The 26,701-nt window shown below is 38.5% G+C and overlaps 1 protein-coding gene across 1 annotated transcript in view; it reads left to right on the forward strand.

The window, feature by feature from the left end:
* LOC107549570 (gamma-aminobutyric acid type A receptor subunit delta) overlaps positions 1-26,124 on the forward strand; it is a 36,547-nt gene extending 10,423 nt beyond the window's left edge. Inside the window, exons 2-9 of the mRNA XM_016230710.1 lie at positions 1,485-1,600; positions 7,807-7,874; positions 17,303-17,523; positions 19,862-19,944; positions 21,209-21,346; positions 21,517-21,672; positions 22,263-22,471; positions 25,368-26,124. Of these exons, the coding sequence (XP_016086196.1) occupies positions 1,485-1,600; positions 7,807-7,874; positions 17,303-17,523; positions 19,862-19,944; positions 21,209-21,346; positions 21,517-21,672; positions 22,263-22,471; positions 25,368-25,673 (1,297 nt within the window). The 3' untranslated portion in view covers positions 25,674-26,124. The remainder of the gene's footprint in view (positions 1-1,484; positions 1,601-7,806; positions 7,875-17,302; positions 17,524-19,861; positions 19,945-21,208; positions 21,347-21,516; positions 21,673-22,262; positions 22,472-25,367) is intronic.
* Positions 26,125-26,701: the final 577 nt, after the last annotated feature.

Consider the following 26,701-nt stretch of genomic DNA (forward strand, 5'->3'; position numbering starts at 1 on the left):
TGTAGGCGGGAATTATTTTTAATGATATTCTAATGGGCCGCTTTGTGATATCACAAAGCCCGGAAACCAACGCTGTAGTCCAAACGAGCCATTCGTTGTAGTTCTTGAAAAGGGATTTTAAAAAAATGAAATATCTCCCTTTGGAGTGGACTTTGAGATTTGTAACTTTCTAGATCTTGCCCAAACATACACACTACACACTGACTAAAATGTAAAAAGTGAAAAAGCATAATAGGACCCCTTTAATGAACATTTTACATTTTAAATGTAGCCTACATTTTGAACAGAATATTGTCATGTTTGTTCTATTTTGCAACAGAAATAATAGTTCCAACGAAATCCGTATCATCTGGTGTGCATCTCCAAGCATCATACAACAGTGTTTCGTTAGTGAACGAATCTGCGTCTTTGAACGATTTGGAGAGTCAGTGATTAATAACCCATTCATAACTACAGTGTAGTAGTGCAGTGTGAGAAGAGCAGCGATCCGACGACTTTGAATATCGTGCAGTATGAACCCGGCATTACTCAGGAAAGGGAGGCAAACAAGAGCAGGACATGATGCAGTTTGCCAAGTAACTTTCATTACCCGAGTTCTAAACCCCAGGGGAGCTCAGACCCTATTTAGAGACCCCAGTGTAACCATTTAAAGGGGAGCATACATCTCTTCTTCAAGACCCAACAACAGTTGCAGAGGGAGGTAAATGAAACTCTTGTGAGTTACCCTATTCTACCCAAAAGGGTACTTGAGCAGTCTAGCAAAAGGAGCATGCAGCGTACTAAAAATCAAGTTGGTATATTGTTTGACATTTTCAGTTTCACAAAGTAATGTGCAGCCTTTTGGTCTGAGAAATAACAAAAGGGAACCATTTTTTTTTTAAATCGGTCTTAAATCTTCTTTTGTTAAAAAATAAATGGTAAGAAAATTGTATTGTGAAATCAGTATTGTGAATCATATCACATCGTGAGTTAAGTGAATCGTTACATCCCTATATGCTACTAGTTTTTGCTGTGGTATCGAAGTAGTAAATTGTTCTTTAAATAATAAGTGTTACTTAAATAATAAAGAACCATATTTCTTTTGCTCATCAAAAATTATCCAATCTGTGACTCAAAATGTGATATGATAATATAATATAATCCGAACCGTGAAATTTGTGATCCATTGCACCCCTACTCTCTTGACTTGTTATTTGAAGAAAAAATACAATATATTTTATTTGGGCTAGTTAAATTCATTTTTGGGCTACTAAAATCCCGGATTCTGTGTTTTATCCGGTTTTCCCTAACGCCTGTAATTAAAACCTTTTTCAATCCATCCAATTGTCCTGTATTCAAGTCCACTTTCAACTAAATATGTGCACATAATATATTTCAATATTGTGACTATCAAACTGCAATTACACGTTACACATCCACATCTGCATCTTTGATAAAATTGTGAAAGAGAAAGTGAAGAACATTTGTTTGTTTTGTCCCCATAGGGCCATGCTGAGTGATATTGGTGACTATGTTGGCACAGACATTGAAATATCCTGGTTGCCTAATCTGGATGATTTAATGAAAGGGTATGCTCGAAACTTTCGCCCAGGAATTGGAGGTGAGTTTTATATGCATAGCTTATCACAGTGGATTGCACTACACCGATCAACCTCCTGCAGTCATTTTTAGCATCAATATTTAGCCTCTCTTTTTTTCACAACAAACCTCTCACTCAGCGTTCCTACAATATATTTGAATCATATCCTAAGGGTGTACTCACACTAGGCACGGTTGCCTTGAACCGAGCCCGAGCGCGATTATCCCCCCTCCCCACTCCCCCGCTAGCCTGTATTCACACTTGCACTAAAGATTCCGGGCCGGAGCACACTTACTATGAGATAACGGAGAAAACCACTTTCGCTAATATTCTGCAGAATAATTAATTTATCATTTATGCCGTGCATTGATTTTCACTTGTATGTATCAGAAAATTATTACGGAGGCAGCTGACGTTAATGAAATAATTTGCAGCTTTACTCGCAAACTACATTTCCTGTTCATCAATAAGGGAAGAACCAGAGCCATTATAAACCTAAATATACTTGATTAAATTCAATTAATTGAAAAGTGTAGTGTAGTAGTAGTAGGCTAATAGAATATGTTTGCAGCGGTCATAATGATGACCGTAGCGCACACAAAATAGTATCTGTTCTGTGCTCTGGCGCGGTTAGCACTCACACTGCATGCGTACCGCGCCCGAGCCCAACCGAACCATCTATTCAAAATGCCTAGTGAGTACACCCTAAGAAACAAGCTGGTGAGAGGCACACCACATGTCAGTATTGATAAGTACCTAGTAATAAATATCTTATTCAGTAGGTCAGTGGTTCTCCTCTGCAGACCTGGGGACCCACTGCTCTTCATTTATTTTTCCTAATTTCTGAAACTGTAGATATAATTGATTATAATAAGCGGGCCATTCTATAATTTAGCTTACATTTCATGTCCATTGATGCTAATTCTTTTTTAAACAGTTTTCTAAGAGAATACATGCTATAATCTCACACTAATCTTTTGTACACCAAATTTTTCAGTTTGACTTCATGTCCCTTAAATTACAGTTTTTGCCATGTCCACTTTTTTCTGAATTGAGTGAGCCTTGAGTTCAAAATAATGAATACAAATTGTTAGTCAATGTCTTATTTCTTTCAAAAAAGAAAATGTTTCATTTTACTCATGTTACTTCATGTTACTAACCAAACAGCCCCCTGCAAATTAAAAAATAAATGTTTTATCACTAAGCATCATGTGATGTCATTTTCATTTCATTTTCATGTCACAATATTTTTATGGTTTCTCTTCAAATAAATATTGAAATTGAACCTGATCAAGAAAATAACATTTGGTCGGCTAGACAAGGTCAGCCATTGATATTATGAGTCAGCATAGCGACCAAGAAGCTTAAAAGCATACCCAAGCACAAGAAGCTTATAAGCAAGCAAGCGCTCACAAGGATGCAGGAAGTATGGCAGGGTGACGAAGCATCTTGTTCCCTTTGGGGAACCATGGTTACATACATAACCTAGAGACGTTCCCCTTCAGGAAATCGTGCTGTGTCGGAAACGTTCTGGGAATGAGAATACCAACTCCGCCATACTGACGAATGCCTGTCTAGTGTGAAGTCGATGTGCACATCTCAAAGACAGAAGCACTTTAGAGCCCAGAGGGGTCCCAACATCTAGGTTATAAAACCTGACAAAGGTGAGTGGGATAGACCAACCCACAGCCTCACAAACATTGTGTATACTATAGACAAGTTCTAGATAAGAAGGTCTTAGAGGCCGCCATACTTCAGGTTGAGTAGGCCCTGACCGCCAAAGGTGTCTGGAGGTCAGAGGACTCATAAGCCAGAGAGATAGCCTCAACTATCCACCTGCTTTGTGTCTGCTTGGTTGCCGAGAGACCTCTCTTAGGTGGACCAAAGCAAACAAAAAGTTGATCAGTTGATCTTTCTTCACAGGGCAGCTCTGTGTACATCTGTGTCCAGTGCTCGAACTGGATACACCAAGGTAAGCTTTTCCTGGTCTGGCTCTCGGAAGGGAGGAGAACAGAATGCCTTAGAACCTGGGTAGGCACGTTTGGCACATAACCCGGCCTCAGATGCAGAAATTATTTGACCATCCCAGGTGCAAAGTCCAGACATGAAGGGGCCACTGAAAGGGCCTGAAGATTGCCAACTCTACTGAGAGAAGCGGGTTTCTCCCTAATGACTGACCACCCAAAAGGCCGTGGTAAGCAGATGAAGGGAGTCAACCCTGCAGAGAATTGCTCTTGAAAGTACTCCATCACTGAACCAACCAGGCAGTTAACTGGGTCCAACTGGCGATCTCCGCACCATGAAGTGAAAAGCTTCCACTTCAAGGAGTACAGTTTCCTCATAGAGGGAGCTCTGGAGAGGAGCTGGTCTCAACAACTTCAGTTGAGAGACCGGAAGCTACTGTATGTGTTGTGCCCCCTCAGAGGCCACACCCACAGTTTCCATAACTCTGGGCGAGGATGAACAATTGTGCTACCGGCCTGAGTCAGAAGGTCCCTCCTGATCAGAATCTCCCATGGAGACCTGTCAAGAAGGGACACAAGGTCTGAGAACCAAACTTGGGCTTGCCAGAATGCGGCTACTAGTAGAAGACTGACTCCATCCTGGCGGTCTCACTGCAGAACTCCCTGGAGCAGAGTGATCAGGGGAAAGACATACAAATGCAGCCAAATATGCCCCACAACCTTGGGGTGGAGCCTCCATTCCCCGGGCCTTGGCCCCTGCCTTGACAGTATGTCTACTCCCTGATTGAGATGCCCTGGGATTTAGACTTGCCTTGGGGACAGCAGCCTTCCCTGGGCCCACAGGAGGATCTGGTGTGCCAGTTTGCAAATTGGATGCGACCACAGACCCCCCCACCCCACCCCCCCACGACTTGACTAAGGCACAAAGGCAGCGTCGTGTGACCATGCAAAATGGGTTGCCCCTCGGGGAAAATCCCTTGGTCCTGAGTCACCACTGCAGGGGTCTCATGTACATCATGCCAAAAAGTATCACTTTGGACGTTGCTGCCATCAGACCCAGCAGTCTCTGAAACAGTTTTGTAGTGAGTGACTGGCCTAGATTGACACTGTTCATGGCTGTGAGGATCAAATCAATACGAGCAGGAGACAGACATGCCTGCATCACCATCGAATCAAGCACACTCTTCTTGGCATTTAGCCTCAACCCCAGCTCTTTGATGTCAACAACATCTCAATGCTAAACCACCATCTGCTCCGACTAGGCTAAGATCAGCCAGTTGTCGATGTAATTTAGTATGCGGATGCCCTGGAGTCTGAGAGGTGTCAAGGCAGCATCCACACACTTGGTGAAAGTGCGAGATGACAGTGCTAGACCGAAGAGAAGAACCCGGTGTTGGTATGCTTTGCCCCTGAAAGCAAACCTCAGGAACTTCCTGTGTTTGGGAAGGATGTTGACATGGAAGTGTGCATCCTTCAAATCTATGGTGACAAACCAGTCCTCGGAAATACACACAACCTGAAATGCTGCCTGTCACTCTCTTTGCTACTGTCAGACTCTGTTCCGTGTTTTGTGTTTCCATGCCCATATTTGGTCCTTCCTGTTCCTGTCCTAATTGTTTCCAATGTGTTCCAGGTGTGTCTAGTTATCATCCTCGTTTCCCTGTGTATTTAAGTTCGAGTCTGTGCAGTCCTGTATTGTCCTGTATTGAATGTCAACCCTCGTCCTACTTGTGAGTTCCTGTCTGTATGTGCTTTATTTGGATGAATAAAGGTCTGTTTCATGTTAATCCTCTTCGTCTCCTCGTCTCCGCCACAGTAGGCAGTCGTGACAGAATACAGGACCCAAAAGAAGTAAGCGGCGCCCCCTCTCCCCGTTATATTTCCGCTTTTGAAAGTCTTTTGTTTTTTCCCGTTGGTTTCTCCCGGCGGAATGGAATCCGCCGCACGCTTCACCGCGGCGTTGTCAAGCCCACCGACCGTGCCGTTGTCAAGCCCGCCGGCCACTACAAAGTCAAGCCCGCCACCTGCAGCTTTCTCAAGCCCGTCGGTCACCGCAACGGCAAGCCTGCCAGCCGCGCCTTTCCCCCCGAGCCTAGAGGGGAATCTGTGGAGAAGAATGCGGTTGGTTCTGGTCCCTAGGTCGCCGGCTGCTATGAAGTCAAACCCGCCGGCCGCCATTGACCCAAGCCCGCCGATCACTGCAACGGCAAGCCCGCCAGCCACACATTTCACACCGAGCCTAGAGGAGAACCTGAGGAGAAGGCGGTTGGTTCTGGTACCAAGGCGCGCTCCAGTGTTGGCTCCAGCCCCAGAGTTTGCTCCAGTGTCGGCTCCAGCCCCAGAGCTCGCTCCAGTGTCGACTCCAGCCCTTGAGTTCGCTCCAGTGCCCGCTCCTCGAAAGCGCCTTGCTGCGCCTGCTCCTCCAAAGCACCCTCCAGTGCCAGCTCCTCGTAAGCGCTTCCGGTCCCCAAATCCAGCCCAGAGTGGGCTCCAGTTCCCGAGTATAACCCATGGAGGGTTCCTGTTCCCCAGTTAAGCCCAGGAGGGCTCCTGAATCCTCGTTTAGCCCAGGAAGGGCTCCTGATCCCCAGTTAAGCCCAGGGAGGGCTCCTGATTCCTCATTTAGCCCAGGACGGGCTCCTGATCCCCAGTTTAGCCCAGGAAGGGCTCCAGTTCCCTAGTTAAGCCCAGGGAGGGCTCCAGTTCCCTAGTTAAGCCCACGGAGGGCTCCAGTTCCCAGTTTAGCCCAGGAAGGGCTCCAGATACCCAGTTAAGCCCAGGGAGGGCTCCAGTTCCCTAGTTAAGCCCACGGAAGGCTCCAGTTCCCGAGTATAGCCCACGGAGGGCTTCTGTCCCCGAGTTTAACCCAGTGAAGGCTCCTGTCCCCGTGCTTAGCCCAAGGAGGGCTCCAGTCCCTGAATCCCCACCAGAGCGCCCTCAAGTGCCTGCTCCTCTAGAGAGCCCTCAAGTGCCCGCTCCTCGAGAGCGCCCTCATGTGCCTGCTCCTCCAGAGCGCCCCCCCAGGATTCCTAGGGGACAGGTGAGTGCTCCTGTCCCCGAGTTTAGCCCAGAGAGGGTTCCAGTCCCCGAGTTTCACCCAGGGAGGGTTCCAGTCCCCAAGGCCAGGCTCCCCGAGCTCCCTGTTCCGCCATGGCCTCCTGAACTGTCTGCTCCGCCATGGCCTCCCAGTCTGCCTGTTCCTCCATGGCCTCCTGAACTGCCTGCTCTGCCATGGCTCCCCGAGCTCCCTGCTCCGCCATGGGCCCCTGAGCTCCCTGTGCCATGGCACTCTGGACTGCCTTATCTGTATTCCCCATGTCCCAGTCCTGCACCAGCTTCCAGGGCGCCCACCCCCCTCCCTAGTGGAATTGTTATGGCGCGGGACATGCCTTACGGGAGGGAGGAGTAATGTCAGACTCTGTTCCATGTTTTTTGTGTGTTTTGCTCCCCATGTGTTTCTATTCCCTTATTTGGTTTTCCTGTTTCTGCTCCCTGATTAGTTCTTCATTTGTCCCCAGCTGTGTTTAGTTAATTATCCTTGTTCCCCTGTGTACTTAAATTCTAGTCTGTTCAGTCTGTCTCTGTCAGGTCTTAAACATCGATGTTGTGCTACATGTTGTGTTCCTGCCTGCCCTGTGTCTCCCCTTCTGAAGTTCATTCAAATTAAAATCCTTGTTGATGTACTCTACGTCTCCTCATTCCTCATTCCTCGTTACTCGCTCCGTGCTCCTCCTGTAGGCAACCGTGACAGACGTATGGTGCCATATCAGGAGACCTTGAGTCTTGGCTCAATGTCCTTTGCTGACCCAGTTCCCCTGTTGCTGCTTCTCTCTTCTCACACTGTTCTGTCCAATAAAATGAAAAGGCTAATATATAATAAAATATTTATGTAATTAATACTAAAAATTATACAGTCACACTCATAGCTTTTTCTGTCACATGACTCACAACAAATCCAAGGCACTCGAGGCTTTTTGTTGTGACTATACACCCCATCTAAGTGCCTTGCATCTGCTTTTCTTTCATAAACATACCATTCTACAAAAATAACACATTAGTGGAGGTGATATTTTACTGTACAGCCTTGAAACAACATCCATCTAATGCTGTCCAGGGATTGAATTTGATTATTTTATTTGATTACTTCATTTTTTATCTTTTATCATGGTATATATTAATTAGATATATATATATTTTTGCTTTGTTTTGTTTTGTTTTTGGAAGTCTGATCATTAATTTTCCTTTTCTCACATGTCTCCACAGGACCTCCTGTAAATGTCTCCATGGCCATTGAAGTTGCCAGTATTGACCATATCTCAGAAGCCAACATGGTAATGTTTTGGATATCACCCTATTTCGCATATATGATGTATTGGATCTGTTTTTTTGTAGTACTGAAAAAAAAGTTTTGAATGTGCTAAACTTCTTTTGAATATTTTCCTTTCCAAATGGAGTGGATTCAGTTACAGAATAATAAATAGAATAAACAGTAGGAGTAAATCTATGTCAATTCATGATTTACAAAAACATCTAGTTAATAAAATGTTCAAACAAATTTAAAAAATCACTGGACACATAATAAGCAACAATACATTTCTTTTTTTTTTTCTTCTTTTTTTTATTGCTTTTATATTTACATAACAAAATTCAACAACACTAACATGCTATGTTAACACAAACTTACAACAAACACATAATACATTCACAAACAAATAATCAACCAGAAAATGTAAATAAATAAAAATATGTATATATACACAGTATACATATACACATACCAATTTCACAGTTCTAATTTATACATATATATATACATATACACATAAATACAAACATATTCAAAATAAAATATATATATATACTGTATATACACACACAAACATATACAAAATAAAATAAAGTTTAAGGCCTCCTAGTACAAGACAATTTCGTCATTTCTTTTATTATATGTCTTCAAATATCCCATCAAATACATCTCCATTATTTTCTCCTTCCAAGAAAATCATAAAGGGTTTCCAAGCATCCTCAAAAGCCTTATATCTGCCCTTAATAATATATGTTATTTTCTCCAATGACATGTTTGTTGCCAACTCCTTTAACCATCTCCCTATACCCGGTGCCTCTACCTTTTTTCCAGTGAAGAGCTATGAGACGTTTAGCTTGTAGAGTACACATATAAACAAAAATATGTTCTCTTCTTCTCAATTTAAAGTTATTAGGATATAAATTTAATATAAAAACTTTTGGTTCAAGGGGTACTATTCTTACATTAATTATTTTACTTATCAAATTTTGCACTCCCTTCCAAAACTTCAAGATTTCTTCACACTCCCATACACAATGAAAGAAAGTACCTTTAAATAAATTACATTTAGGACATATGTCTATGATATTTTCATTAAATTTGTTTAATAATACTGGAGTTACATACGCTCGCATTAGCCAATTATATTGTAGCAGTTTCAATCTTGTATTAATAGTTTGCATCTGAGCATCTCTGCAGGCCTCTCTCCAATCATCTATTGAAATCTCCTCATTGAGGTCCTTCCTCCATGCCTCTAAACGAGAGTTTGCATACTCCTGAGATCCTTCTACAAACATGTTATATAAAAGTGAAATCAAACCTTTACTATTACAATTTTTGGTCATTTCCTTTTCCAAAATGGATAAAGGGGGTATATTAATAAAACATTTATGAAATGACAAAATAAAACTCCTTATTTGTAAATACCTAAAAAAATGATTTCTAGACATATCAAATTTGGTAATCAACTCTTGAAAGGACATCAATCTATCTTCCACATATAAATCCTTTATATTTTTAATTCCCTTTTTTGCCCATAATTTAAAGCCTACATCTGTTCTTCCCGGAATAAATTTTGTATTTCCCCGTATAGGGCAATAACGAGATAATGAATTGTATGAAATATTCAAATATCTCTGCGTTTCATGCCACACCCTTACCATGTTTAAGACTATTGGATTAGTCACATTTTCTTTCATTTTCTTTAATACTTTGCGATCTGAATCATATAAGTATGTTTCCAGGGAGAGATCTGATTTGATTGATTTTTTTTCTAATTCTAGCCAAGTAGGTGGGTCTTGAGAAGAGGAAAAGAAAAACATAATAAATCTTAATTGAGCTGCCAAATACTACCATTGAAAATTAGGGCAATGAAGTCCTCCTCTATCATAAGGCAGATATAAAACGGATAGCCTAAGTCTTGATCTTCTATTATTCCTTATGAATTTTATTAACAAGTTTCTTGAGTCTAGAAAATAATGAGCTTGGAGTTGCTAGAGGGATATTTTGAAATAAATATAAGAATTTAGGCAATATATTCATTTTTAGTATATTTATTCTCCCTATTACAGAGATGGGTAGTGAGGTCCATCGTTCAATTGACTTTGCTACCTTATCAAAAACAGATTCATAATTTGTTATAACCACATCCTCCACCTTTGGGACAATTTTAATACCCAAATATGTGAAGACACTGGATGTTTTAAACATGTTAATGTTATTTGTAGGATTATTTCTTTCTTCCTCTTTCAATATCATTATAGAAGATTTTGAATGATCAATCTGGTACCCTGATATTTTCCCAAATATCTCGATTAGATTAAGTAGAGCTGGAATAGATATATCTGACTTCTTTAAAAACAATATAACATCATCTGCAAAAAGAGCTATTTTGTGTTCAAAAATGGCGATTGTTATTCCTTCTATATCCTTATTTCTTCTAAATGCAATTGCAAATTGTTCGATGGCTAAAAGAAAAAGCAGCGGAGAAAGAGGAGAGCCCTGTCTACAACCTCTAGAAATATTAAATGGCTTTGACACCATATTATTAGTCAGGACCTCAGCTATGGGGTTATTATATAACAGTCTGACCCATTTACAATAATTCTCTCCAAGTCCAAAGCGTTTTAACACGTCGAACAAAAAAATCCCATTCGACTCTGTCGAATGCTTTCTCAGCATCTAATGAAAGCAAAGCAGTGTCTTTTCTTCCCCTCTGATCATGCAAAATATTCAGTACCCTTCTAAAGTTATGACATCCTTGTCTATGCAACATAAAACCATTTTGATCATTCCCTACTAAATATGGTAATACGTTTTCTAACCTTCTTGCCAAAATTTTACATATCATTTTTGTATCTGAATTTAGTAAACTTATAGGGCACATATTTTCACATTTATTATTAAGCTTTCCTGGTTTAGGAAGCAAAGTAATTAAAGCCTCACTCATAGATACAGGCAGCGTATTCTTTTCAAAAGCTTCCAATAACATCTCTAAAATGGGTCTTATTAATTTATCTTAAAATGTTTTATATATGTCTATAGGGATACCGTCTGGTTCTGCTGCTTTTCCAGCCTTCATTAACTCGATGGCGTCAATAACTTCTTGCAAACTTATATCTTTTCCTAAATCTTTTTTTTGTTCATCTGATGTATATGGTAAATCCAAATTATCTAAGAATTCTTTTTGCACTTCAGAGCCTGATGAACATTCCGAACTATATAATTTCACATAATAAGACCTGAACGATTCGTTTATTTGCCGTGGTTCAACTATATTACTACCGTCAGTATTTTCTATGTAAGCAATAGCTCTTTCAGCTTGCCTAGTTTTTATCTGCCATGCAAGTACCTTTCCTGTCTTTTCTCCTTGATCATAAAAAGTGTGTTTCAATTTCAATAGCTTTGTAGCCATTTTATTTGCTGATAATGTATTGTACTTTGAACGAAGCAACAAGAGTTGCTTATGCAAATTTGAAGACACCAAACCTTTCTGATAAATCTCATTTTCCAGCCTTTTAATCTTCATATCCAATGTTTTCAATTGTTGTTGAGATTTTTTCTTTTTTGAACTACAAAAACTGATAATTTGTCCCCGCAAAAAAGCTTTAAATGCCTCCCAACGAACCCCCGCCGACGTTTCAGATAGGTTTGTTTCAAAGTAAATATCTATTTGTTTACCTAAAAAGTCAACAAATGATGGATCTTCCAACCACCCTGTTTGAAAGGTTTCTAACAAAGTCTGTATCAATGTATATCAAAGACACTACTGCGTGGTCAGAAATTACAATATTATGATATTGACAGTCTATGATCTTATACAGTATTTGGGCTGAGATAAAAAAAAGAATCAATTCGGGAGTAAGTTTGGTGTGTTGCAGAATAACAATAATATGAAATTACAGTCGGATTAAGATATATATCCATATATCCACTAGGACAAGCTCTTTCATAAAATATTGTATCTGCTTCCTAGAGTATAAATGACTAGTATCGATGCCAGTAGAACGATCCATTTTTGGATCACGGGTGCAGTTTATATCCCCTGCTATAATATTTTGTCCTTGTAGTGAAGCAACTAATAGAAATATATTACTATAAAACCTGGGGTCATCTTTGTTAGGATCATATATGTTCACTAAATTTATTCTCTCTGTCAACAGCACCCCTTGAATTATTACAAATCTACCAGCTGAATCCTTAATTATATCCTGCACTTGAAAAGGCACAGATTTATGTATCAAAGTTATAACTCCCCTGGCTTGTGTTGTAAAGCATGCTGAGAAAACTTGCCCATGCCACCGCCTTTCTATTTTCACAACCTCTTCCTTTGTCATGTGCGTCTCTTGTAAGAACACCACTGTTGCATGCAATTGCTTAATTCTCTGTTTCACCTGAATTTACCCAAACCTCTGCAATTCCACGATAGAAAGTTAATTCTACCTACTTGTGACATTATTAAGTCAAATATTGCCTTAAAGTACTCCTAATTGTCAAGTAACAGGAAGCCATACAAAAATTAACACATAACAAAAATTTAACACTTTGAATTGATTCACCCCGCTCAATCCCTATATTTTACCGATTACCCCTATATCAGTAACCCCTCCCCCTCGATTAGCTTCTCGAATGGTGTTTTCCCACACACACTACTGTGCAAACCTATTAGACTCTATAAATTATTATTTGTGTTATTTCAACCCCCATTATTACTTATTACCCACATTTAAAGATATTCTTAACCAAAATATAATTTCGCCTTTATAATGCTATTTCGTCACAATTTGCACTGAAAACTTGTAGAGCTAGTAATACTTGTGTATCTTAGAAATAACAATTAAACTAAATACATAATGAAAAAATAATTATACAAATAATCAGCCTGTTTCAAAATCAACCTACATTTTTCTGTAGTTTTGCAGTTCACAAAACAAAATAATGCCCTCTTCTGTTCATCAAACATGTCCATTTATCCAATACGTCTTCAACTCGTCACACTGTAGGCCTGTGTTTGTATCAATCAGTTTTCTCCGTATTATTAATTATTTAAAAGAAAAAAAAACATTTCGTGGGCACTTTAACAAAAAATATAAACTAAACTTCTCGAACAATACTTGTTCGCTTCTTGAGAAATTCCGTTTACATAGGCTACTACTCCACAAGTTGCTAGCCATCTTTTTGTTGCAGGTAATTCTCGACTTCTTCTGGGCTATTAAATGTCATCGTACAGTCTCCGTGCGTGAGAAGCAGCCGAGCAGGAAAAATGATTCTGTGCCGATTTATTCCCTTTTCACGTAATCTTTTTCGAACTGCATCGTAGCTCCTCTGCTTTCTGTGGACCTCAGCCGATACATCAGGGAAAAAACGGAGATTGTGATCCTTATATACAATGGATCCCTTCGACCTAGCAGCCTTCAGTACCTGCTCTTTCTGCTTGAAATTAAGGAACTTCATGATGTAGGATATCAGACAATCGTGAAGTGTTGGATGGATCCATCTCCAAAATCTCTGGCAGCCACTTTTCCAAAAAATCACATGCATCCGTTCCCTCCTCCTTCTCTGGAAGACCGACCAATCTGAGATTATTCCTCCGACTTCTACACTCCAAATCATCCACTTTATCCGACAGCGATTTCACCTGCGTTTCCAATGACTCAGCTCTAGTCTGTAATTGAACGATCTCGTCCACAGCGCCTGAGATCCGTTCCTCTGCTTCCGTCATTCTCTTTTTAACCTCTGTGACCGCTGAAAGAACCTTGTCGATCTTATTGCCGACTCGCTTTTCCATCCCTTTAATGCTTCCATTATATCGGCATTACTAGTATTCTTAACAACTGCGACCTCTCCACCATCTTCTTCCCCAGTCTCGTCATGTTGTTCATTAGAACTGTCAGGGTCTGAGGGCACGTTTTGCGTTTCAATGTCCAATTTCCCTTGATTTTTTATCTTCTTCTTCGACGGCATTTTGCGACGGTTCAAATATAAATCTCACACGTGTTAATAAAGTGTTATGTGTGAGTTTGAAAACAAATAAATTACTAATAAAGCCGGAGGGTTTGAAACCTTGACCTCACTCCAACGCCATAACCGGAAGTCTATTTCAGTGTTCATCTAAACACCATCCTCAGGTGTAAAAACACAGGAAGTAACTCTGGCAAATATACATATGTAGAAGTCACAAGACTGCTAAGTTTTCCACATATTATGCTTGCCTGAGTCTTGTCGTTTCTTTTTATGTAGGACAGGGATTTTTAATAAAGTGTTACATAACAATGAAAGTGAAGTGAAGTGACATGTGACATTTTTTTATGCAATATTATTACAACAATCATCATTGTCAATCATTGCTCTTGATATTGTAATAATGCATATTAATTTTGATTAATGGAATACATAAGAAATGTGTTTTTGGGAAGTGGAATGTCATATACAGGCTACACAGACAAAACAAGCTAAAAGCTATTTATGAACTCGTTTATTGCTTTTTACGCTTTAAAAAAATCAAGACTTTACTTTGGTTATTTTAGAAGCATAAAAAAACAAAATGATTATTTAAACTGGGATTCAATTATATACAGAAAGCAAGCAAAAAATGTTCCCCATCATTGAAGTGATTCATGACTTAAGCTCACTGACTGAGCTCTGCGCTCTTGCAAAAACTCCCGCTTGAGAGTGTGGAATTCAGTCAATGAACATGCGCACTGAACGTTCTTGATCACCGGTGACTAATCTGATCTCTGTTTGGCCAGAAACGTATGTTTGGTTAATGCTCAACGCTTCAAAATGATGCAACGTGAGCAGATCTAAATGTAATGCTGTAATCAACACTTTTCATTAATCATCACATCTCACTTTAATCACAGCAATAATAATAAATTTAGTTTAATTGTACAGGGGTTTATTTTGCCTCATTATCTTGAATTTGGGGAGTATTGTTTTGGCTTATTTTGTCCAAGCCCCCATTAATGTCTGACCCTGTAGGCTATAAATTATGGCTGGATATTGTTTGTTACTTCACAATACAATACATAAAATGATGCATTCTTTACAATACAATATGTATCATGATATGTCACAAAGGAACATGTCCAGGCCACTTTTCGAAGTGACAGGGCTGTCAACCTCAATTCCTGGAGGGCCGGAGCCCTGCAGAGTTTTGTTCCAAACCTGCTCCAACACACATACGCTTCAGTCACCACCCCCCACCGCTACTGATTTTAACCGAAGGGTCAACATCATCCTCAGCATATTAGATAATATACAAATACTTAAAAATCCACAGATAAAGACAAATACAAACTATTTTGGTAGAGACAAACCAATATTTTGATGATTCAGAAAACTGATATTTTGGTATAGAGATAAAGGTGAGAATCATAATTTTTCTGTATTCTACCGCAGACTGTGAGAGTATATGAGCACTGGGTCTCACTTCAGTTTGGGATCCAATTCTCAATATTAACTAACCATTAACAACGACTTTTGCCTGAACTATGGAGACACTTCAGATTCTGTTGCAAAGCACGCTCTAGAAGACAATAATGTAATTATTTAGCTCAAGTCAGTTCAGTGTTGGTTCAGTTCAGAACAATTCCGGTGTGAAGTTTGTCAATTTTGAAACAAGTTCAATTCAGCTATATGCAGTTCAACAAAAGGTAGCAATGTCGAGACAGTCAATGTTGATTCAGTTACGTTCAATAACAGTGCTGATGTTACAAGACACAATTCAGCTGTAAAGCATTTCTACAAAAGACAATAGTGCAATCATCCATCTTAATTCAGTTCACGTTTTACTTTTTGTCAGTGCAATCACATCGATAAGTGTTTTTCACCACTGCTAAGCAAGCCAAAAGGCCACAGTGGAGCTTTGTGGAGCTTAAATAAATGGTCTTTTTGTACTAAGGATTTTATTGTAAGCTCTCAAACTCACAGGAAGTTTTAATGGTTCAGTGAAATTGATTTCTCATGTCATGACCCCTTTAAAGAGAAAGGCAGAGCAACACAGCACATCCAGTAAAGAACTTTCCTATGTGAGCTTGATATGATGGTGTGAGTGAGAAAGTCTGAGTTATGTGCAAGTGCAAGAAATTTGGGTAAAGCTTAGCCTATATTAAACAACTGTAAAGATAAATATGACTACATATTCCAATGCTTGTCAGTAGGCTTTGCTCCAACAGTTATTAATGAATGACATATGTGTGTTTATGAGCTGGTTTATTTATCACAGTCTTTTAAAATCTCGGAATGAAACTGAGTGAAACATATGTAATGTCAAATTGTATAAATTTGCTATATGCATTAAATAATTTGGTAACACTTTAGATTAGGGAACACATATTCACTATTAATTGAGAGTTTTCCCTCAATATAATCCTAATTTGCTGCTAATTGATATTAAGTAAGGCAGTTGTTGTAGTGGTTATGTTTAGGTATGGGGTATGATCTTAGAATATGGTCATGCATTAATATGTACTTTATAATTACTAATAAGCAGCCAGTATTAATAATATGCATGCTAATAGGCAACTAGTTAATAATGAATAGTGTTCCCTAATCTAAAATTTTAAACATATAAATCTAATCTTTCAACTCTGCTGCTTTTTTTTATTAAGTGTGTTATAATGATTTAATGAACACATGGCTTTGCTGTCAAAGTCTTAAAAAGGTAATAAATTACCTTAATTCTGATTGGTTGAGTCGTGTTCAAATGCATTGAAAAACGCTGTATAAATGCACACATTCAATAGTAATGCATATTAGGAACCAAGCACAGATGGTTCGTAAGCACCAATTGTTAAGTCTATGGTATTCCAGAGAACTGCTTGCAGGAAGGTTATGAAACTTGGTACACAGATATACTGAATATTAACCAAAGAAATATTGAAATCTGTAACTCAAACCTTTTAGCACTACTAAATTTGCACTCATGTTTCTGCCAATAACTTTTGAACTTACCTCATGCTGAAGTGAGTCAAGCTCCTTGTGGAAGGTTTTAGTTTGTTTTTTGCCTATTATCTATATTCAGACCATACCAGATAACGTTGTGGATTCTGTGTTACTAGACCAAATGGTTATTATTTGATGTATTAACCAATTTGATGGCATTATACGAAACTGAATCTGAAGCTGCCACCAAACTTTGTGTGTGCCCTTGTCACACCACACTGACCACATCACATCTATTTTGTCACAGCACACCTATTTGTCAAAAGTAATAAATATTATTATTATCTATATTAATTATTGATTTTACCACTGTTCAGGGGTTTTAGGAAGAACAATAACACCCCATATCGATGTTAAAAACCATTCTAATGCATAGCTTCTAATGGCTTATTGCTTGATTTAACTCAGTGCTTTAAAGTAAACTTATCTGTAAATATGTACAATACACAACAATATATGCCAGAAATGTTACTAAACAACTGTTTTGTTTTCGTGCATTTGTTTTGACAGGAATACACCATGACGGTGTTTCTGCGGCAGAGTTGGAGAGATGACCGTCTGTCCTACAACCACACAAACAAAACTCTTGGCCTGGACAGCCGCTTTGTGGACAAACTCTGGTTACCAGACACATTCATAGTTAATGCCAAATCAGCCTGGTTTCATGATGTTACTGTGGAGAACAAACTCATACGCCTGCAGCCTGATGGAGTCATTCTCTACAGCAGTCGGTACGTGGGTATGCTTTAAGTGCATTTTAAACTAGTTTGTGATTTCGTATTGGCAATAATGTAAAAGGACTTTGGGCAGCACAGTAAAGCTGAAATGTTGACAGATCATGGTAAAGGGAAGAAAATTTAAGTTAAAAAAATTAAATACTCATGTTTATAAATAGTTATTATAAATAGACAGTCATTATAACAAAATAAACATAAAGTGGTCTGTTCTTTATTTTATTACAAATAAATCTCCCTATCAACTTTAATGAACACCATCTACTCAGGCCCGGATTAAGAATTCAGAGGCCCCTGGGCACAATGTCTTATCGGGCCCCTTCTACACGCACACAATCAAGGTTTTGAATTATAGGGTACTATTTGTTGGAAACACCTCTAGCTTATACAGGATTTACACTGACAGGTTACAGCCTATGATCACAACCTGAAGGACAATATTAACACGTGTAGATATTCTCCATCATACAGGATTTACACCACATGATTGCAACAATGCTTTCCTGGACCAGCAGCAATCTTTGCAATAAGTGTAAATAGTAATTATGCTATCTATACTTTATATTGGCAGATACTATTTCCACCTCAGTATTTTTGTACATTGAGCGGATGCAGTAATAACATAGGGCCTCATTCATGAAACCTGCGTAAAAATATGAGTAAATTCAAAGTAATTTGTGTGTAAAACAGACTTCGAAAACTCTCCTCCAGTTTCACAAATGCCTTGTAAACATCAGATTTGATAGTTGAACATGTGCATGTTAATAAATTCCAATCATTCATAATATTTCATAAATGCAAAAAAGACAAATAGAGCATATGCCTAACAATAAATAGTCAATTAACATGTGTCCACCAAAGCGTTTTTAGCCAGCTGAAAAATGCCAGGTGCTCTTCTAAAAACGGCCAACTGGTGGCTCTTGAGAACACTTTTGGGGCACAGCTTTCTTCCAGCTGAGACGCTTTGGTTGCTATGATTTGGAAGATCCATGGCAATAACATATTACTAGGTTACACTTTATTTCGATAGTCCACTTTAGACATTCTACTAACTATAAGTAACTTTGTAATTACATGTCAACTACATGTCAACTAATTCTCATTCATTTGCAACTACATGTCTACTAACTCTCAGAGTAGACTTAGGGTAGGTTTAGGGTTAGTAGAATAAGTTGACAAAGAAAGTGTTAGAAGACATTAAACAGACAGTCTGCTAATACTCTACTAACTGCTAGTTGACATGTAGTTGCAAAGTTACTTACTGTTAATAGAATGTCTAAAGTGGACTATCGAAATAAAGTGTTACCTATTACTATTATCTAATTTTGAAGAATATTACTGAATATAAAAATGCAGTAACCAGTAATATTAACTTCTCCATTGTTGTTCAGTCAGTGTAGTAATTGTCCCGCCCTTCCTCCATTGATTGGACGGCTGGGTAAAAAGTGACAGTGACGAGCGCTGCGTTTTACCCAAAGTTAAACAGTTATTAACTCTCAGCTACAAAAAAAATAAAATAAAATAAAATAAAGACAGAGCAAATGAACTTGTAAAATATTATGATGGCAGTGCATCAAAATTCAGTGACATCAGTTTGCCAAAAAGAACACAGAACATTTTACGCACCATTACACGTGGTAGGGAGCAGTTTAGAGTTTGCTTAGAACCAACTAACATTTTGAAAATACGAACATTTTCATGAATTCGAAAGTTTACATCAGAACAGCTTTACGGACGATTTACACAAAAATTTGTGTTGCTTGTGTTTCATGAATGAGACCCATAGAGTATAAGTGATTATATATAGCTCGGAAAAAGGTGGATTCGAACCTGGGTCGATCGCGTCAAAAGCCAATTCTGAAAGTCTTACGTTCTACTGCCTACACCACTAAAAACATTTAATTTAATTGACACAATTGAATGTGTCTTTTGTAAATCTTGAGTGTCCCAAACAGACATTGCTGGGTAGAGCTAGTGTAAATAGCGTTTGCCAACAAGCTCGCTATTTGCACTTAGTGTAAAGACCCTGGGCCCGTGCCCATAATGCCCATTGGATAATCCGGCATTGCATCTACTTAATAAATTAATAAATTCCACCATTGACCAATCACATATTTCTGAGAGCTGTGTAAAGCAAACGAATGACGGCAACAGTATAGAAAAATATGTAAAACAAACAAAAAAAAAAAACCTGAAAGAACATCCCAGCAACATCATTATTTTAAAATAATTATAATTTACTTTCCATGTCTTAACACATGACCACAGAGGGTTTATTTCTTCTCTGTGACCTGCTCCATGTTCAAAATGTAATCATGATGGTTTCCCTTTTCAGAATTACATCTACAGCTGCATGCGACATGGACCTCACAAAATACCCCATGGATGAACAGGAATGCATGCTAGACTTGGAAAGCTGTGAGTAAAGGGAAAACTTATATCTGGCATCTTTCTTTCGCACTTACAGTGTTTCAACTTCATGAGCACGAAAATAATTCCTGCACAACAATGCCTGTGACTTTATATATTACAAAAACCATGTACAGTGGGGAAAATAATTATTTGATCCCCTGCTGATTTTATAAGTTTGACCACTTACAAAAAAATTAAGGGTCTATCATTTTTATGGTAGGTTTATTTTAACGGATAGAGACAGAATATCAACAAAAAAATCCAGAAAAAACACATTATATAAAGGTTATAAATTGACTTGCATTTCAGTAAGTAAAATAAGTATTTGATCCCCTACCAACCAGCACGAATTATGGCTCCCACAGATTGGTTACGTGCCCAAGTGGAACACAGATTAGTCCTGTCAGTTTAAGAAATTACTCCTAATGTCATCTTGTTATGAGTATAAAAGAAACCAGTCCATAGAATGTGTATCTTCCATTCAAACCTCTCCCACCACCATGGACAAGACCAAAGAGCTGTCAAAGGACGTCAGAGACAAGACTGTAGACTTGCACAAGGCTGGAATGGGCTACAAGACCATCAGCAAGAAGCTTTTTGAGAAGGAGACAACTGTTGGTGTGAATAATCGGAAATGGAAGAAATGCAAAATAACCATCAATTGCCCTCTGTCTGGCGCTCCATGCAAGATCTCGCCTTATGAGGAAAAGGATGGTCATGATAAAGGTGAGGGATCAACCGCGAACTACACAGGAGGAGCTTGTTATTTATTCCAGCCGCGCCACGCACGTTGCGGAAGCGGCTCTCTGTGCTGCTTCTGTAAAGATACATGCATAAGCCTCCTTTGAATAAATATAGTCAATTTATAACCTTTGTACAGTGTTTTTTTTTCTGGATTATTTGCTTGATATTCTCTCTATCCCTTAAAATAAACCTACCATAAAAATTATAGACCCTTCATTTCTTTGTAAGTGGGCAAACTTACAAAATCAGTAGGGGATCAAATCATTATTTTCCCCATTGTATAACCATGTGTTTAAAATAAGGTTTTTCATTGTCTTTTTTTTTTTTTTGCTTCTTTTATCATAACACTGACACTTCTCCATCTTTTGAATTGCCTTATTTCTTATATTCTTACATATTCCTTACTTTTATGTTCTTGTATGAACGTAACGTTATGAGAGCATCATGTCTGAGTGACAAGTAGAAATGTCATATGCAGCTGAAGGCAAACCAAGATATTTTCTTTTTCCTGTTGGTGGTTTTGCAGATGGCTACTCTTCAGAAGACATTGTGTATCACTGGTCAGAGAGTCAGAAACACATCCATGGGCTGGACAAATTGGAGCTGTCCCAGTTCACCATTATAGATTATCGCTTTGTCACAGAGATGATTAACTTTAAATCTGGTGAGGCTTTTCATCGACACTGTCTGATATATCTGATATTACTTAACTCTGACAAAACCTTAATTGCTAATGCTGCAGCAACTGTTGTTGTCATTTTTAATTATTTGATTTCTTTTACTCAAAAACTGCATTACATATTTTCAAGCCAAATATTGTCATTCTTGAAACAGCAGGGAGATTTCCACGTCTCAGCTTACGATTTCAACTAAGGCGTAACCGAGGTGTATACATCATCCAGTCCTACATGCCCTCCATCTTACTGGTTGCCATGTCATGGGTTTCATTCTGGATCAGCCAATCAGCTGTACCAGCAAGAGTGTCTTTAGGTCCGTATTTCAGTGTTAATAGTGCTAATTTCATAAAACTTAAAGTTTATAAAATGTACATTTCACCTTATATATTTTAATATTCTCCATATCTAATGTATTTTAAAAAGTAAAATTTGTATATTTAAAAAAAATCAATAGGTAAACATTTTATTTTTATAGTCCACTTTAGAGATTTTACTGTAAGTAATTAACATTTTTACTGTAAGTAATTTTGCAACTACAAGTCAACTACCAGTCATTAGAGTATTAGTAGATATAATATCGGCTAACACTTGATTTTGATGGTCCCCCAACAGACATTCTACTGACTAGTAACTTTTTTAGTGCATGTCAACTTAGTACTTACCCTAACCCTAACCTAACAGTTTACTAATACTCAAATGAGTCAGTTGACATGTAGCTGCAAATTAATGAGAATTTGTTGACATGAAGTTGCAGTTAGTTATGAATGTGTAAAGTGGTCTAAAGTGGACATTGAAATCAATTGAAACCAGTAATCAGTAAAAATGAGCACATTTAAAACAAATCTCACACACAAATTAACCTGATAAGTTAAATGTATATTTCCATGTGTCCATTAACCTTAGGAATCACAACAGTGCTCACCATGACAACACTGATGGTCAGTGCTCGTTCATCATTGCCCCGTGCTTCTGCCATCAAAGCTCTGGACGTGTATTTCTGGATCTGCTACGTCTTTGTGTTTGCTGCCTTGATCGAATATGCTTTTGCTCACTATAATGCAGACTACAGCAAGAAGGAGAAAGCCAAAGTCAAGACGAATAAGAGTACAGAGGTACCATCAGAAGATTCATTTTGCATAGAAGGGTGAAACTGTGTGCTGTAACTGACCCATCACAGGACACCAAGTCTCAAGCATTTTATATACTCTCAAAACTCAAGTAGGGGGAATTCAGGTAAAGTGGGCCATTTAAAATTGTACTGTGCTCAGTGGGTTTACACTTTGAGAGCATACCAATGGTCTTTAATTAAAGGGACACTATTAAGAAAATTTTTTTTGGCTAATGCTCTATGACCCTGGTGATTGTGGCTACATCTCATGTTCTATCATGAAAAATTATAAATCACTCAGTTATTTTGAATTTTACAAATGAATTGAGTAAACTTATTAATTTTACTCATAACCTAAGGTATATGTTTTTGGGTTTGTTAAATATGTTGTTAAATGTTTGTTTAAAAAAAAGTGACGTGACATGTGGCCAAGTATGGTGACCCATACTCGGAATTAGTGCTCTGCATTAACCCATCCAAAGTGCACACACACAGCAGTGAACACACACGCCCGGAGCAGTGGGCAGCCATTTTTGCTGCGGCGCCCGGGGAGCAGTTGGGGGTTCGGTGCCTTGCTCAAGGGCACCTCAGTCGTGGTATTGAAGAGCGTTGTACATTCACTCCCCCCACCCAGGGGGGAAGTCGTGGCCTAATGGTTAGAGAGTCGGACTCATAACCCAAAGGTTGTGGGTTTGAGTCTCGTACCGGCAGGGATTGTAGGTGGGGGGAGTGAATGTACAGCGCTCTCTCCCACATTCAATACCACGGCAAGGTGGCCTTGAGCAAGGCACCGAACCCCCAACTGCTCCCCAGGCGCCGCAGCATAAATGGCTGCCCACTGCTCTGGGTGTGTGTTCACGGTTTGTGTGTGTGCACTTTGGATGGGTAAATGCAGAGCACTAATTCCAAGTATGGGTCACCATACTTGGCCACATGTCACTTCACTTCACTTCACTTCACAATCCCTGCCAGTATGAGACTCGTGAGTTGATACTTTGGGTTATGAGTCTGTCTCTCTAACCATTAGGCCACGACTTCTCCAACTTTGTTGTGACTTTGTTTGATGTGAGAGATAGGGTTCATTCAAACCCATACGAAAAATATATTTTAGTGTCACGTCATTAAAATCCACACAGTGACTGAGTTTACAAAAGTACTGAACATAATGGGGCGATTCCCCTGCCGAAAACATAGCAAGGCAACTGCTGGGTTCACTGTTGAAGGTCTAGCTTTCTGTAATAAAGTCCACTGAAGGTAAGTTGTGTTCATATTCAAGTTCTTGTTTAGTCTAATCAAGTCAAGCCAAGCCAAGCCATGTCTTTGTTTATTGTGTATCTGCTCATTCTTGGATTTTAAAGGGGAGGTCTAATGCTATTTCATGCATTCCGAGTTATTTACACTGTTAAAGAGTTGGATTCTCATGCTAAACATGGCCAACGTTTCCAAAAATGATTTGAATGTAGGACAGAGTATTTCTATGCCAAATACACTCCTTCAGGGTTTGTTTAAGTTTCGGAAAGTTTTTTTCGAGTATGGCCCTTCATGATGTAGTGGACAGCTGTCGACGACTGGAAAGCTTCATTTTGATTTGATCAGGCTTTGTGGACAACAAAGAATGCCTTTTGTCTTCCGATTAAACGACACTACCTCTTGTGGAGAGGGGGGTAACATAAACCGTAACACCCGTTCAGGAAGTGCTTTGTTCTCCCTCAAGGTTATCATTTGTGGAAGGCAGGATGAGGACTTCAGCATTCCATTCAGCATTCCAATCAAAACGCTGGAACTGACCAACTTGCAAATCCCTCCTTCTCAGGAAAGATTAAAAGATTCTCTTCAACACAAAGAATTATCCTAAGCAGTTGTGGTCTTTGCGCTAAGTACAAAATCGTTGTTGTTAAGCTGCTAAACTAAGTTGTTCTAATGAGAAACAAAGAAGCTCTGCAAGATGTAGATTTGCGGAGTTTGGAAACGGCAACAATGACCACAAGCTTAGTGACCACCATCTTCTGCAACAACTTCAGATCCTTCTCTTCAGCGATCCTTCTCCTGCGTGTTCCAGGTTGTCCGGATCTTCTGTACAGACTTCAGAGCCTTCACCTTCAAGGCTCCTCCATTTGCGTGTTTCCAGACCAAGGACCTTCTCAAGAGTTCATCGTTCACTAGTGCTTCATGTTCAAGACTGTGAAACGGATCAGACTCATTTCTTCCCACTGCAGCATGGCCCAGGTCTGAAGTGGAAATCCAAGTGGAAGAGGTCACTGCCAAATGCGGAATGTGCTGTAAATATCACTCTTTCCAAACCTCTTTCCAGAGATCATTGGCATTAGTGTGTATTGTCAGTTTATGATGATATAATTTGCATTAGATTTTGCCGTGATATAGCCGTGTGTTATATCTTTCAAATTAGATATAGCCGTGTGTTATATCTTCTTTACTAAACTGCACTTGGGTTAGGTTTAGACAGACTTTACCTGAAAAGACCGGAGTCCAGATTGCATTATCTCAAAATTTTTATTGTTATGTACCTTCAAAACAAAACTGAATTCAAATTAAATATTACAGCTGGACCTTAAACTTAACAAAGGTAATAAATAAATGAAAAACATCTGGGTATCTAAATTACAAATTTAAATTACAAGCCCACTTTACCTGAATTTACATTTATTTTTATATATATATATATATATATATATATATATATATATATATATATATATATATATATATATATATATATATTGCGTCATGATAGAATGGCACAATATTGATTAAAGCCTTATACCTAATTCAGTTTAGAGCAGAATAAAAATAATTAATAATAATAAAAAAATAGTTAATAATAATAATAATAATTCCTATCTATGACTTTTAATAAACACCTCCCTCATGTTTTTTTGCAGTCCATGGTAAAGAATGGAAAGCAGGCCATGGTTCTGTTTTCGCTTTCTGTGGCTGGCATGAACCAGGGTCTCCTCGTATCAAACAGGCAAAACAGGGCCCAGCGGGCCACTGACCCTCCTGGAGATCTGCATGAAGAGACTCGTGGCACTCAGTCCCGTCGGGCACAGAAGGAAAGCAGGGATGAGAAGAAATGCTGCAAGTGTAAACCTATTGATGCTGATACCATTGATATCTACGCTCGTGCTGTCTTCCCTTTCACCTTTGCTGTAGTAAATGTCATCTATTGGGTGGCATATACAATGTAAATGATTTATACAATTTTGAGCTCTGCATGTATATAAATCAATAAACGATGTGACAACAGAACTATACAATTATTACAATATGACATTATCTGGATTATTAAGTCTTATCAATATGATGATGTAGGGTAGTCTTTTAGAATATATTAAATGCATTGTTGAATTCAGTTTTTTGGAAGAAGGAAGGTCTGTTGCATTTTAGAAGACTGATACATAACCTCTGCATCTTTACAAATAGTCTTTGATGCTTTACAATGACATTTCCTTGTTGCGTTTTTGCTCTTTCATAATATTTGCACCAGAAAATCCTTCTAAGTACTAGTATGAATGAAATAATGCAGAACGTTATACTGCTTTATGAATGAATCTCTTATCTTCATTCCTACCTTCTCCATCTTTAAAACTTTCGGAAACACTTTCTATGAAGCCTGTATTTATAATACATTATAAGGGTATTCTTAAGGCATTATAATGAATGCACAATGCATTATAAAAAACCTTATAATATGTTGTATCATCTCATGAATATTCATAAGAACAGTTTTAATATATTATAATATTTACTTATTTGTGGTTATAGCTTTTAAGAGTATGATGATTTATAACACAATGAACACGTTGCATCCACTTTTCCAATGGATTATATTTCTCATAGTTATAATGTATTATAAGTCTCATATTTTGCCATTTTTCTTATGCTACTTTACTTAAAGCAGTCAAAGACCACTTATAAGTAGTAATAATAATAATAATTTAAAAAAATATTCTCAAACAGCCATAAGATCAGATATCAGATCAGATGAATGTGTAATATGACACATTTGCTTTGAACAATTTTTATTGTAATATCAGTTTGATTATTTTGATGGTACCCTTTAAACAGCTGTTGATAAGTGACTCTAAATCAACTAGCGGTCATTAGAGTATTAGTATGTCTGCTACTGTAAATATATGCTAACACTTTATTTTGATGGTCAACCAACAGATAAACTGACAATAAGTGTCTTTGCAAGTATGTCAACTTATTCTAC

The sequence above is a fragment of the Sinocyclocheilus grahami genome, unplaced genomic scaffold (genome assembly GCF_001515645.1).
Source record: "Sinocyclocheilus grahami isolate Dianchi unplaced genomic scaffold, SAMN03320097.WGS_v1.1 scaffold375.1, whole genome shotgun sequence".
In the NCBI taxonomy this organism is placed as follows: domain Eukaryota; kingdom Metazoa; phylum Chordata; class Actinopteri; order Cypriniformes; family Cyprinidae; genus Sinocyclocheilus; species Sinocyclocheilus grahami.